This window comes from Oncorhynchus mykiss, chromosome 14 (genome assembly GCF_013265735.2).
Source record: "Oncorhynchus mykiss isolate Arlee chromosome 14, USDA_OmykA_1.1, whole genome shotgun sequence".
Classification (NCBI taxonomy): domain Eukaryota; kingdom Metazoa; phylum Chordata; class Actinopteri; order Salmoniformes; family Salmonidae; genus Oncorhynchus; species Oncorhynchus mykiss.
The window spans coordinates 34,393,272-34,405,771 of NC_048578.1; the positions used below are offsets into that span (position 1 = coordinate 34,393,272).

The window sequence follows — 12,500 nt, forward strand, 5'->3', positions numbered from 1 at the left end:
CGGATTATTCTGACCAATGACCAGTCATCTTTTATTTGCATATGCATCTTCCTACTTTGAAGGGGTAAGAGGGCTAGGCTCTCTCGAGTCTAGACAATCCTATCTGCCAATCAGGATTGTGTATGTAAATCCATGTAATTTTGTATCAACACGACCGCACGATCAGACTGAGCGTTTCAATAGAAAAAAGGAGGCTCAGCGAAATAAATGCTACAAAATATATGTGCAGTTTTTTTCATGAAATAAATACACACAGTGATTTTACTAGACGTACAGTGGTGATTTTGAAAAGCAAATGAAAAAGACTGCATGTGGGGCTTTAAAACACTGATGATTTATATTACATAGATAGGCCTATGAAAACACTGCATGCACAGAACCTGGGGATTACCTTGTTTTTTTATATTGTATTTATTTATTTTAATTTTCTATTTGATGTGATATTTCAACGGCTGCTGTGTTTGTGTAGCCTCTTTAAAACACTCAGGGATCAGATTTAGAATTGGATGTAATAACTGGATGTTTTATTATATTTAGGACTACGAGGCTATTGGTCATAGCCAGCAGTGTTTGAATTGAGGGAATGAATTGAGCTGCTCTAAACTAGGGTTGGGGTTATATGTGAGCCGTTGTTATACAGTGGGGCAAAAAAAGTATTTAGTCAGCCACCAATTGTGCAAGTTCTCCACCTTAAAAAGATGAAAGAGGCCTGTAATTTTCATCATACTTCAACACTTCAACTATGACAGACAAAATGAGAAAAAAAAATCACATTGTATGATTTTTAATTAATTAATTTGCAAATTATGGTGGAAAATAAGTATTTGGTCACCTACAAACAAGCAAGGTTTCTGGCTCTCACAGACCTGTAACTTCTTCTTTAAGAGGCTCCTCTGTCCTCCACTCGTTACCTGTATTAATGGCACGTGTTTGAACTTGTTATCAGTATAAAAGACACCTGTCCACAACCTCAAACAGTCACACTCCAAACTCCACTATGGCCAAGACCAAAAAGCTGTCAAAGGACACCAGAAACAAAATTATAGACCTGCACCAGGCTGGGAAGACTGAATCTGTGGGAGCAATTATTAGGAAATGGAAGACATACAAGACCACTGATAATCTCCCTCGATCTGGGGCTCCACGCAAGATCTCACCCCGTGGGGTCAAAATGATCACAAGAACGGTGAGCAAAAATCCCAGAACCACACGGGGGGACCTAGTGAATGACCTGCAGAGAGCTGGGACCAAAGTAACAAAGCCTACCATCAGTAACACACTACGCCGCCAGGGACTCAAATCCTGCAGTGCCAGACGTGTCCCCCTGCTTAAGCCAGTACATGTCCAGGCCCGTCTGAAGTTTGCTAGAAAGCATTTGGATGATCCAGAAGAAGATTGGGAGAATGTCATATGGTCAGATGAAACCAAAATATAACTTTTTGGTAAAAACTCAACTCGTCGTGTTTGGAGGACAAATAATGCTGAGTTGCATCCAAAGAACACCATACCTACTGTGAAGCATGGGGGTGGAAACATCATGTTTGGGGCTGTTTTTCTGTAAAGGGACCAGGACGACTGATCCGTGTAAAGGAAAGAATGAATGGGGCCATGTATCGTGAGATTTTGAGTGAAAACCTCCCTCCATCAGCAAGGGCATTGAAGATGAAACGTGGCTGGGTCATTCAGCATGACAACGATCCCAAACACACCGCCCGGGCAACGAAGGAGTGGCTTCGTAAGAAGCATTTCAAGGTCCTGGAGTGGCCTAGCCAGTCTCCAGATGTCAACCCCATAGAAAATCTTTGGAGGGAGTTGAAAGTCTGTGTTGCCCAGAAACAGCCCCAAAACATCACTGCTCAAGAGGAGATTTGCATGGAGGAATGGGCCAAAATACCAGCAACAGTGTGTGAAAACCTTGTGAAGACTTACAGAAAACGTTTGACCTCTGTCATTGACAACAAAGGGTATATAACAAAGTATTGAGATAAACTTTTGTTATTGACCAAATACTTATTTTCCACCATAATTTGCAAATAAATTCATAAAAAATCCTACAATGTGATTTTCTGGATATTTTTTTTTCTCATTTTGTCTGTCATAGTTGAAGTGTTGAAGTATGATGAAAATTACAGGCCTCTCTCATCTTTTTAAGTGGGAGAACTTGCACAATTGGTGGCTGACTAAATACTTTTTTGCCCCACTGTATGTACAAGGTAAACATTTTCAGACCCGTTTTAATTGGAAGGGGTTTCAATAGCGTTGTCCCCCTCCTTCATTCTAAACACATGATGTGCAAGACAAATTATGGCTATTGTTGTTATTATTGTAATGTTTTTTTATAATTAATATACGTTTTATTAATGTTATCCTATAGTCTGACTTGATATGATGTGAGTCTGTCCATTTAATGATTTAATGTCTTGCTACCAACGTCTTATGAGAAGTTATAATGATTGTCACAACATTTGACACAATAAACTTTGTTGACTTTAAATTTGTGTGAGTCTGACAAATGTATAATACTGTATGTAATTCACTATATCCTATTGATTTTAATATAATACACTATATCCTATTGATTTTAATATAATACACTATATCCTATTGATTTTAATATAATACACTATATCCTATTGATTTTAATATAATACACTATATCCTATTTATTTTAATATAATATACTATATGCTATTGATTGTATTAATTGGTTTGCACTGTTCATTGCAAAGTTCTCTAAACTGTCAACATGAGCCAATATAAGGATAATGCTGGAATTATACTAATTGTACTTCGGCTGTTCTAGTGGTCGGTTCGGGATGGCATAAGATGGTTTCTTCATTACGCTCATCCATCCACTTGTCCCTTTAATTTGTTTCTCAGCAATGGAAACGGCTCATCCACCATCATCACTAGCCAGTGTTTGATCTTCTGGTAGGATGTACGCATGCGCCCCTCATTGGGTTATCGGAGCTTTCTGGAGTAAGTTGAATGTGCGTTCTCCTCACTCGCATCAAAACTGTTACGATGGGGAAGCTCAGGAAAAACCACTTTGGAATTTTAACGTTTTCGTTCTTTTTTACTTTTATCTGCTGTGCGCAAAGGTAAATTAGAATTTGTGTTTTTACGCGCATTATTCAATTACATTGCATGGCATGTATCCTAGGCTATTTAACGCGCCTTCCCGCTGTATCTTGTCTTTAAGTAGGTGTTTGCGTTCCGACCACCTTCTGTTCTGTCTTTCCCCTCAGCGCCAAAGATCTGAGGGATCCCAGTAACATGCCGCTGGTTAAAGACACGGTCGACAGACTGATGAAAGGCTACGACATTCGGTTGAGGCCAGATTTTGGAGGTAGGAAGAAAGACAAAAGGAAAGCAAATCGAGATAATGAATGTCATGTTTGCTGCCATTTATGACGCGCAGTGCTATACATGTCTAATGAATTGCTGCAAAAAAACCTCCGGTACAATCCCCCCCCATGATCAATCTTCCATCCATAGACTAGGCTACCTCTCCAATTACAGTGACATTACAGTGTAAAAGCCTACCATCCAAATAAAACAGTTTTTCCCCTCGTCACCAAAAACCCTCTCCAATGTACCACCTTCAAATGATGAAATAAGACATGCTAGACTATTCTGTGTGGAGAAGAAGGGTCTCTTAACTTGACGATCGATTCTATTCGCAGCTGGTAGCCTATTGAACTTCTGGTTGCCTACCATTCTGTCTGAAACGAAAATCATCAAGGGAGTTCCAAATGATGATGCTGATGATTATAGCCATTTTAATTGACGGTGATAATCATTAAGGCTTCATAAAACATTTATCATGTACATTGATGAGAGAACGTGGCGATCTATCATTGACAGCAACCTACTGGTAGAATAACGGTACCACATTTTAGAATAACGGTACCACATTCTAGAATAACGGTCACCAAATTCGTATTTCTAATAGGTAAAGAAATAATCCCCTTCTCCTTTTGTTAATAACCTGCTTTTCTTCGTTTCTCAGGTGCGCCGGTGGCAGTGGGGATGAATATAGACATAGCCAGCATAGACATGGTGTCTGAAGTCAATATGGTACGTGCATTAATATCATCCTCTTTATATGTTTCTCAGTATGCCTGGCTGAGTAGATTCGTATAGAGAAACCTATAACGCATTGTCATCCATGTTTGAAAAGGACACTTAACGCATGTCACGTTCTGCATTGTGGTAAATGATGGTAAACGACGTGGCGGAGTCTGATGATAGTTTGATTCTATAATGGAATCGATTCTCGTGTTGAATAGTGTTCTATCGTTCGGTGGGCTCAAGCTCCGTCTCAGGCTCTGCATTTACCATTTTTCCGGCCATGGATGGTGATGTGTGTTGTTGGTTCCCATTTGAATTCAAAACACACGCTCACTGGCGCACTTGTACTGACATCCTTGCGCAGACGGACGGTCGAGGCTGTGGCGTCTTGTCTCTCAGTTACTGGACTGCTATCATTTTATTTGACATGCGGCGCGTTATAACGTCAAGTCAAGAAGACGAAGGGGCAAAATAGAGATATTTCCCAATTTCCCTTTTCTCTCCTAATACAAATTTATTTTCAACGTGATTGCGCCGCGCGCTCCTTTGGGAGAGTTATCTTGCTCGAGCCCCACTTCACTTTGAAGCGAGAGGGGGAGCGCATCATCAGCTACGTAAATTATCCACCCCCCCTTGTCAGATCATGAGTGATGACGTAGACATGTGGTTAATAATGGATGCCTGGACATAGGATGGTAATCACCTGGGTATTTAATCGAGCTCCACTACACAATGATAAGGTTGCGTCCCAAATGACACTCTTCTCCAAAATATAGTGCACTACTTTTTTTAAATTCCATATACAGTGAACTACTATTGACCAGAGCCCTATGGCTCCCTGGTCAAAAGTAGTGTATTATGTAGGGGTCCCAGTTGGGGGGGGGGGGGGGGGGGGGGGGGGGGGACAGCCTCTGTGTCCGTGCTGGAGAAAACCACTAGGTGCACAGACATGGTATGAAGAGGATCTCTCTCTGTATAAGACAGGCATCTTATGTAACACTGTATCAATGGTTTGCTCTGGAGCAGGCTCAGAGGGGACACTTCTGTTCTCCTTATGCGATTGAATTCATATTTGATTCATTGTTGCATTTGACATGGTTTTTGCATTGGATTTTATTGCAAAGATTTCATTTATCTGAGTGTACATTTTTCCCTAAATAAGATTTGTGTGGTAAGACAGTGCGTTATGTTAGTTGGTTAGATGGCTTGGTTGGTTGGGGCTTGATTCTGGAAACTCAGTGAGTTGTGTGTTGTTGTGGGGTTTGATTCCTGTGTGGGCCATGTGTACTGAATCACTATAATGCTATTGGTCGGCCTGGATAGAAACATCATCAGCTGAATTACCATAGTACTTCCTGTGAGGAAGGGATGAGGAAGCTAGTTTTGGTTAAAGAGGATGCAGCTAGGATGAAAGGGCTGTGGGGGTCCTCTGGGATGTCAACCAGTATTCCCCTCCCTCCCTCCTCCCTCCTCCCCTCTTCACCCCCATCTTAACCTCCCTCCCCCTGTATCTGACCTGGATTTCCATGCAAGCCACCTTTATCTCTCTAAAGGGTGATGTTACATCAAAACTCTGATTCCACATACACTTGCATTCATCCGTAAAAAAACAAAAACAGAACAGAACAGTAAATTGAGAGAGAGATTGAGAGGGAGAGAGAGAAACAGAGAGAGAGAGAGAGAGAGAGAAACAGAGAGAGAGAGAGATTGAGAGAGAGATACAGAGAGAGAGAAACCGAGAGAGAGAGAGAGAGGGGGAGAGAGAGAGAGAGACACACACACAGAGACACAGAGAAACACAGAGAGAGAGAGCCAGCCACTCAGTGTGTAACAAAACTGTGCACGACATAATGAACAGAACAGAACAGTGAACGGAGAGAGAGAGAGAGAGAGAGACAGAAAGAGAGAGAGAGAGTGACAGAAGAGTGAGAGAGACAGAGAGACAGAAGAGAGAGAGACAGACAAAGAGAGAGAGAGAGAGAGAGAGAGAGAGAGAGAGAGACAAGAGAGAGATACAGACAGAGAGGGAGAGAGAGGGAGGACACATCCCACACATGGTATCCTTAATGAAATGATCAAATATACAGACGACAAATTCCAATTGGCTATACTAAAACTCTTTAACATCATCCTTAGCTCTGGCATCTTCCCCAATATTTGGAACCAAGGACTGATCACCCCAATCCACAAAAGTGGAGACAAATTTGACCCCAATAACTACCGTGGGATATCCGTCAACAGCAACCTTGGAGAAATCCTCTGCATTATCATTAACAGCAGACTCGTACATTTCCTCAATGAAAACAATGTACTGAGCAAATGTCAAATTGGCTTTTTACCAAATTACCGTACAACAGACCATGTATTCACCTTGCACACCCTAATTGACAACCAAACAAAACAAAACAAAGGCAAAGTCTTCTCATGCTTTGTTGATTTCAATAAAGCCTTCGACTCAATTTGGAATAAGGGTCTGCTATACAAATTGATGGAAAGTGGTGTTAGGGGTAAAACATACGACATTATAAAATCCATGTACACAAACAACAAGTGTGCGGTTAAAATTGGCAAAAACCTGTGTGGGGCTGTGGGGTGAGACAGGGATGCAGCTTAAGCCCCACCCTCTTCAACATATATATCAAAGAATTGGCGCGGGCACTAGAAAAGTCTGCAGCACCCGGCCTCAACCTGCTAGAATCTGAAGTCAAATGTCTACTGTTTGCTGATGATCTGGTGCTTCTGTCACCAACCAAGGGGGGCCTACAGCAGCACTTAGACATTCTGCACAGATTCTGTCAGACCTAGGCCCTGACAGTAAATCTCAGTAAGACCAAAATAATGGTGTTCCAAAAAAGGTCCAGTTGCCAGGACCACAAATACAAATTTCATCTAGACACTGTTGCCCTAGAGCACACAAACTATACATACCTCAGCCTAAACATCAGCGCCACAGGTAACTTCCACAAAGCTGTGAATGATCTGAGACACAAGGCAATAAGGGCATTCTATGCCATCAAAAGGAACATAAAATTCAACATACCAATTAGGACCTGGCTAAAAATACTTGAATCAGTCATAGCCCATTGCCCTTTATGGTTGTGAGGTCTGGAGTCCGCTCACCAACCAAGAATTCACAAAATGGGACAAACACCAAATTGAGACTCTGCATGCAGAATTCTGCAAAAATATCCTCCGTGTACAACGTAGAACACCAAATAATGCATGCAGAGCAGAATTAGGCCGATACCCACTAATTATCAAAATCCAGAAAAGAGCCGTTAAATTCTACCACCACCTAAAGGGAAGCGATTCCCAAACCTTCCATAACTAGGCCATCACCTACAAAGAGATGAACCTGGAGAAGAGTCCCCTTAGCAAGCTGGTCCTGGGGCTCTGTTCACAAACACAAGCAGACCCCACAGAGTCCCAGGACAGCAACACAATTAGACCACACCAAATTATGAGAAAACAAAAAGATAATTACTTGACACATTGGGAAGAATTAACAAAAAAACAGAGCAAACTAGAATGCTATTTGGCCCTAAACAGAGAGTACACCGTGGCAGAATACCTGACCACTGTGACTGACCAAAACTTAATGAAAGCTTTGACTATGAGCATAGCCTTGCTATTGAGAAAGGCCGCCGTAGGCAGACATGGCTCTCAAGAGAAGACAGGCTCTGTGCACACTGCCCACAAAATGAGGTGGAAACTGAGCTGCACTTCCTAACCTCCTGTCCAATGTACAGTGGGGAGAACAAGTATTTGATACACTGCCGATTGGGCAGGTTTTCCTACTTACAAAGCATGTAGAGGTCTGTAATTTTTTCATAGGTACACTTCAACTGTGAGAGACTAAAACAAAATCCAGAAAATCACATTGTATGATTTTTAAGTAATTAATTAGCATTTTATTGCATGACATAAGTATTTGATACATCAGAAAAGCAGAACTTAATATTTGGTACAGAAACCTTTGTTTGCAATTACAGAGATCATACGTTTCCTGTAGTTCTTGACCAGGTTTGCACACACTGCAGCAGGGATTTTGGCCCACTCTTCCATACAGACCTTCTCCAGATCCTTCAGGTTTCGGGGCTGTCGCTGGGCAATACGAACTTTCAGCTCCCTCCAAAGATTTTCTATTGGGTTCAGGTCTGGAGACTGGCTAGGCCACTCAAGGACCTTGAGATGCTTCTTACTCCTTAGTTGCCCTGGCTGTGTGTTTTGGGTCGTTGTCATGCTAGAAGACAGAGCCACGACCCATCTTCAATGCTCTTACTGAGGGAGGGAGTTTGTTGGCCAAGATCTTGCGATACATGGCCCCATCCATCCTCCCCTCAATACGGTGCAGTCGTCCTGTCCCCTATGCAGAAAAGCATCCCCAAAGAATGATGTTCCACCTTCATGCTTCACGGTTGGGATGGTGTTCTTGGGGTTGTACTCATCCTTCGTCTTCCTCCAATAACAGTGAGTGGAGTTTAGACCAAAAACCTCTATTTTTGTCAGACCACATGACCTTCTCCCATTCCTCCTCTGGATCATCCAGATGGTAATTGGCAAACTTCTGGACATGCGCTGGCTTGAGCAGGGGGACCTTGCGTGCGCTGCAGGATTTTAATCCGTCACGGTGTAGTGTGTTACTAATGGTTTTCTTAGAGACTGTGGTCCCAGCTCTCTTCAGGTCATTGACCAGGTCCTGCCGTGTAGTTCTGAGCTGATCCCTCACCTTCCTCATGATCATTGATGCCCCACGAGGTGAGATCTTGCATGGAGCCCCAGACCGAGGGTGATTGACCGTCATCTTGAACTTCTTCAATTTTCTAATAATTGCACCAACAGTTGTTGCCTTCTCACCAAGCTGCATGCCTATTGTCCTGTAGCCCATCCCAGCCTTGTGCAGGTCTACAATTGTATCCCTGATGTCCTTACACAGCTCTCTGGTCTTGGCCATTGTGGAGAGGTTGGAGTCTGTCTGATTGAGTGTGTGGACAGGTGTCTTTTATACAGGTAACGAGTTCAAACAGGTGCAGTTAATACAGGTAATGAGTGGAGAACATGAGGGCTTCTTAAAACTTGTTATGGCTGCAATCCCAATACCGGGATCGATATGACAACTACCAGTGAAAATAGAGGGCGCCAAATTCAAACCACAGAAATCTCATAATTACATTTCCTAAAACATACATGTGTCTTATATAATTTTAAAGGTAATCTTGTTGTTAATCCCACCAAAGTGTCCGATTTCAATTAGGCTTTTCAGCGAAAGCACTACAAACGATTATGTTAGGTCTCCACCAAACCACAATAAGCACAGCCATTTTCCAGCGAAATATAGCATTCACAAAATGCAGAAATAAAGATAAAATGAATCACTAACCTTGAATTATCTTCATCAGATGACACTCATAGGACTTCATGTTACACAATACATGTATGTTTTGTTTGATAAAGTTCATATTTATGAACTTTTACAATGGCTATTTAGATTCACTAGTTCCAAAAACATCCAGTGATTTTGCACAGCCACATTGATTCAACAGAAATACTCATCATAAATGTAGATGATTATACAAGTTATACACATGGAATTATAGATATATCTCTCCTTAATGCAACCGCTGTGTCAGATTTCAAAAAAAGTTTACGGAAAAAGCAACACATGCAATAATCTGAGACAGCACTCAGAACAGAAGCCAAATTAGCCGCCATGTTGGAGTCAACAGAAACCAGAAAATACATGATAAATGTTTCCTTACCTTTGATGAACTTCATCAGAATTCAGTCCTAGGAATCCCAAGTCCACAATAAATACTTGATTTGTTCGAAAATGTCCGTTATTTATGTCCAATTAGCTACTTTGGTTAGTGCGTTTGGTAAACAATTCCAAAGTCACAAAGCTCGTCCACTATAACGTGACGAAATGTCCAAAAGTTCCATAACAGTCAGTAGAAACATGTCAAACGATGTACTGAATCAATCTTTAGAATGTTGTTTACATATATCTTGAATAACGTTCCAAACAGAGAATTAGAATGATTTCAGATGACCGGTGGAACGCAGGTCCTTCCCCTGTGAACGCGCATAGTGTCAACTCGTGGCAGTGGTGACTATTTCCTGTCTCATTCGACCTTCACATTAGAGTCATCAGACAAAGTTCTATTGACTGTTGACATCTAGTGGAAGGCGTAGAAAGTGAAAACTCATCCATATCTCGCTGTAATTTCAATGAGAGCTTGGTTAAAGATCTGCCACCCCCATAAAAAAAACAGGAAGTGGAATTTCTCATAATTCAAACAGTTTTAGAAACTTCAGAGTGTTTTCTATCCAATACTAATAATACTATGCATATATTAGCAACTGAGACTGAGGAGCTGGCCGTTTACAATGGACACCTTTTCATCCTAGCTACTCAATACTGCCCCTGCAGCCATAAAAAGTTCAAGAAAAACTAACATGTCTGTGAGAGCCGGAATTCTTACTGGTTGGTAGGTGATCAAATACTTATGTCATGCAATAAAATGCTAATTAATTACTTAAAAATCATACAATGTGATTTTCTGGATTTTTGTTTTAGATTCCGTCTCTCACAGTTGAAGTGTACCTATGATAAAAATTACAGACCTCTACATGCTTTGTAAGTAGGAAAACCTGCAAAATCGGCAGTGTATCAAATACTTGTTCTCCACACTGTATGACTATATTAGAGACACATATTTCCCTCAGATTACACAGATCCACAAAGAATTCGAAAACAAATGCAATTTTGATAAACTCCCATATCTACTGGGTGAAATTCCACAGTGTGCCATCACAGCAGCAACATTTGTGACCTGTTGCCATAAGAAAAAGGCAACCAATGAAGAACAAACACCATTGTAAATACAACCCATATTTATGCTTATTTATTTTCCCTTGTGTCCTTTAACCATTTGTACATTGTTACAACACTGTATATACACATAATATGATGTTTGTAATGTCTTTATTGTTTTGAAACTTCTGTTTGTGTAATGTTTACTGTTAATTTTTATTGTTTATTTCACTTTTGTATATTATCTACCTCACTTGCTTTGGCAATGTTAACACATGTTTCCCATGCCAATAAAGCCCCTTGAATTGAATTGAATTGAGAGAGAGAGAGAGAGAGAGAGAGAGAGAGACAGAGAGAGAGAGACAGACACAGGAGAGAGGGAGACAGACACAGGAGAGAGGGAGACAGAAGAGCGAGACAGAGAGAGAGACAGAGAGCGAGAGAGAGCGAGAGAGGGCGAGGACTGACGTCATGCCTACTCCCTGTAGCTATGAGAACATTCATCTCATTTCCTTTCACGGAGGAGAGAGAATTGGCTTGCAGGGCAGGAGCATGCATCTCCTCTCTTCCGCTCATCCTCTCTTCCAAAACGGCTGCTGACACATTTAGATGAAATGAAAACTGCAAAAAATAATCTCCCTCCCTCCCGCCCTCTGTCTCTCTCTGTCTCTGTCTCTCTATCCTTCCCTCTCCCTCATTCTCCCCTCTCTCTCTCCCTCTCACTTGCCATCGGCCCACACATAGTCATTATTACCTTTTGAATGTGAATCCTCCTCTCATGGTTATGTAACAACCTTCTAACAACAGACAGGTTGGTGATACTGTAGTTCCTCTCTGTCTCCTCTAACAACAGACAGGTTGGTGATACTGTAGTTCCTCTCTGTCTCCTCTAACAACAGACAGGTTGGTGATACTGTAGTTCCTCTCTGTCTCCTCTAACAACAAGACAGGTTGTTGGTGGTACTGGGTTTCAGATCCAGCTTCAAACAGACAGGTTGTTGGTGGTCCTGGGTTTCAGATCCAGCTTCAAACAGACAGGTTGTTGGTGGTCCTGGGTTTCAGATCCAGCTTCAAACAGACAGGTTGTTGGTGGTCCTGGGTTTCAGATCCAGCTTCAAACAGACAGGTTGTTGGTGGTCCTGGGTTTCAGATCCAGCTTCAAGCAGACAGGTTGTTGGTGGTACTGGGTTTCAGATCCAGCTTCAAACAGACAGGTTGTTGGTGGTACTGGGTTTCAGAGCCAGCTTCAAACAGACAGGTTGTTGGTGGTCCTGGGTTTCAGATCCAGCTTCAAACAGACAGGTTGTTGGTGGTCCTGGGTTTCAGATCCAGCTTCAAACAGACAGGTTGTTGGTGGTACTGGGTTTCAGATCCAGCTTCAAACAGACAGGTTGTTGGTGGTACTGGGTTTCAGAGCCAGCTTCAAACATACAGGTTGTTGGTGGTCCTGGGTTTCAGATCCAGCTTCAAACAGACAGGTTGTTGGTGGTCCTGGGTTTCAGATCCAGCTTCAAACAGACAGGTTGTTGGTGGTACTGGGTTTCAGATCCAGCTTCAAACAGACAGGTTGTTGGTGGTCCTGGGTTTCAGATCCAGCTTCAAACAGACAGGT

At 41.9% G+C, this 12,500-nt stretch overlaps 1 protein-coding gene across 2 annotated transcripts in view; it reads left to right on the forward strand.

The window, feature by feature from the left end:
• Nucleotides 1-2,957: 2,957 nt before the first annotated feature.
• Nucleotides 2,958-12,500, forward strand: part of LOC110489165 (gamma-aminobutyric acid receptor subunit beta-2) — an 87,864-nt gene continuing 78,321 nt past the window's right edge. For both annotated transcript variants that reach the window (XM_021561774.2, XM_036943378.1), the window contains exons 1-3: nt 2,958-3,101; nt 3,249-3,349; nt 4,013-4,080. In XM_021561774.2, the coding sequence (XP_021417449.2) occupies nt 2,989-3,101; nt 3,249-3,349; nt 4,013-4,080 (282 nt within the window). In that variant the 5' untranslated portion in view covers nt 2,958-2,988. The remainder of the gene's footprint in view (nt 3,102-3,248; nt 3,350-4,012; nt 4,081-12,500) is intronic.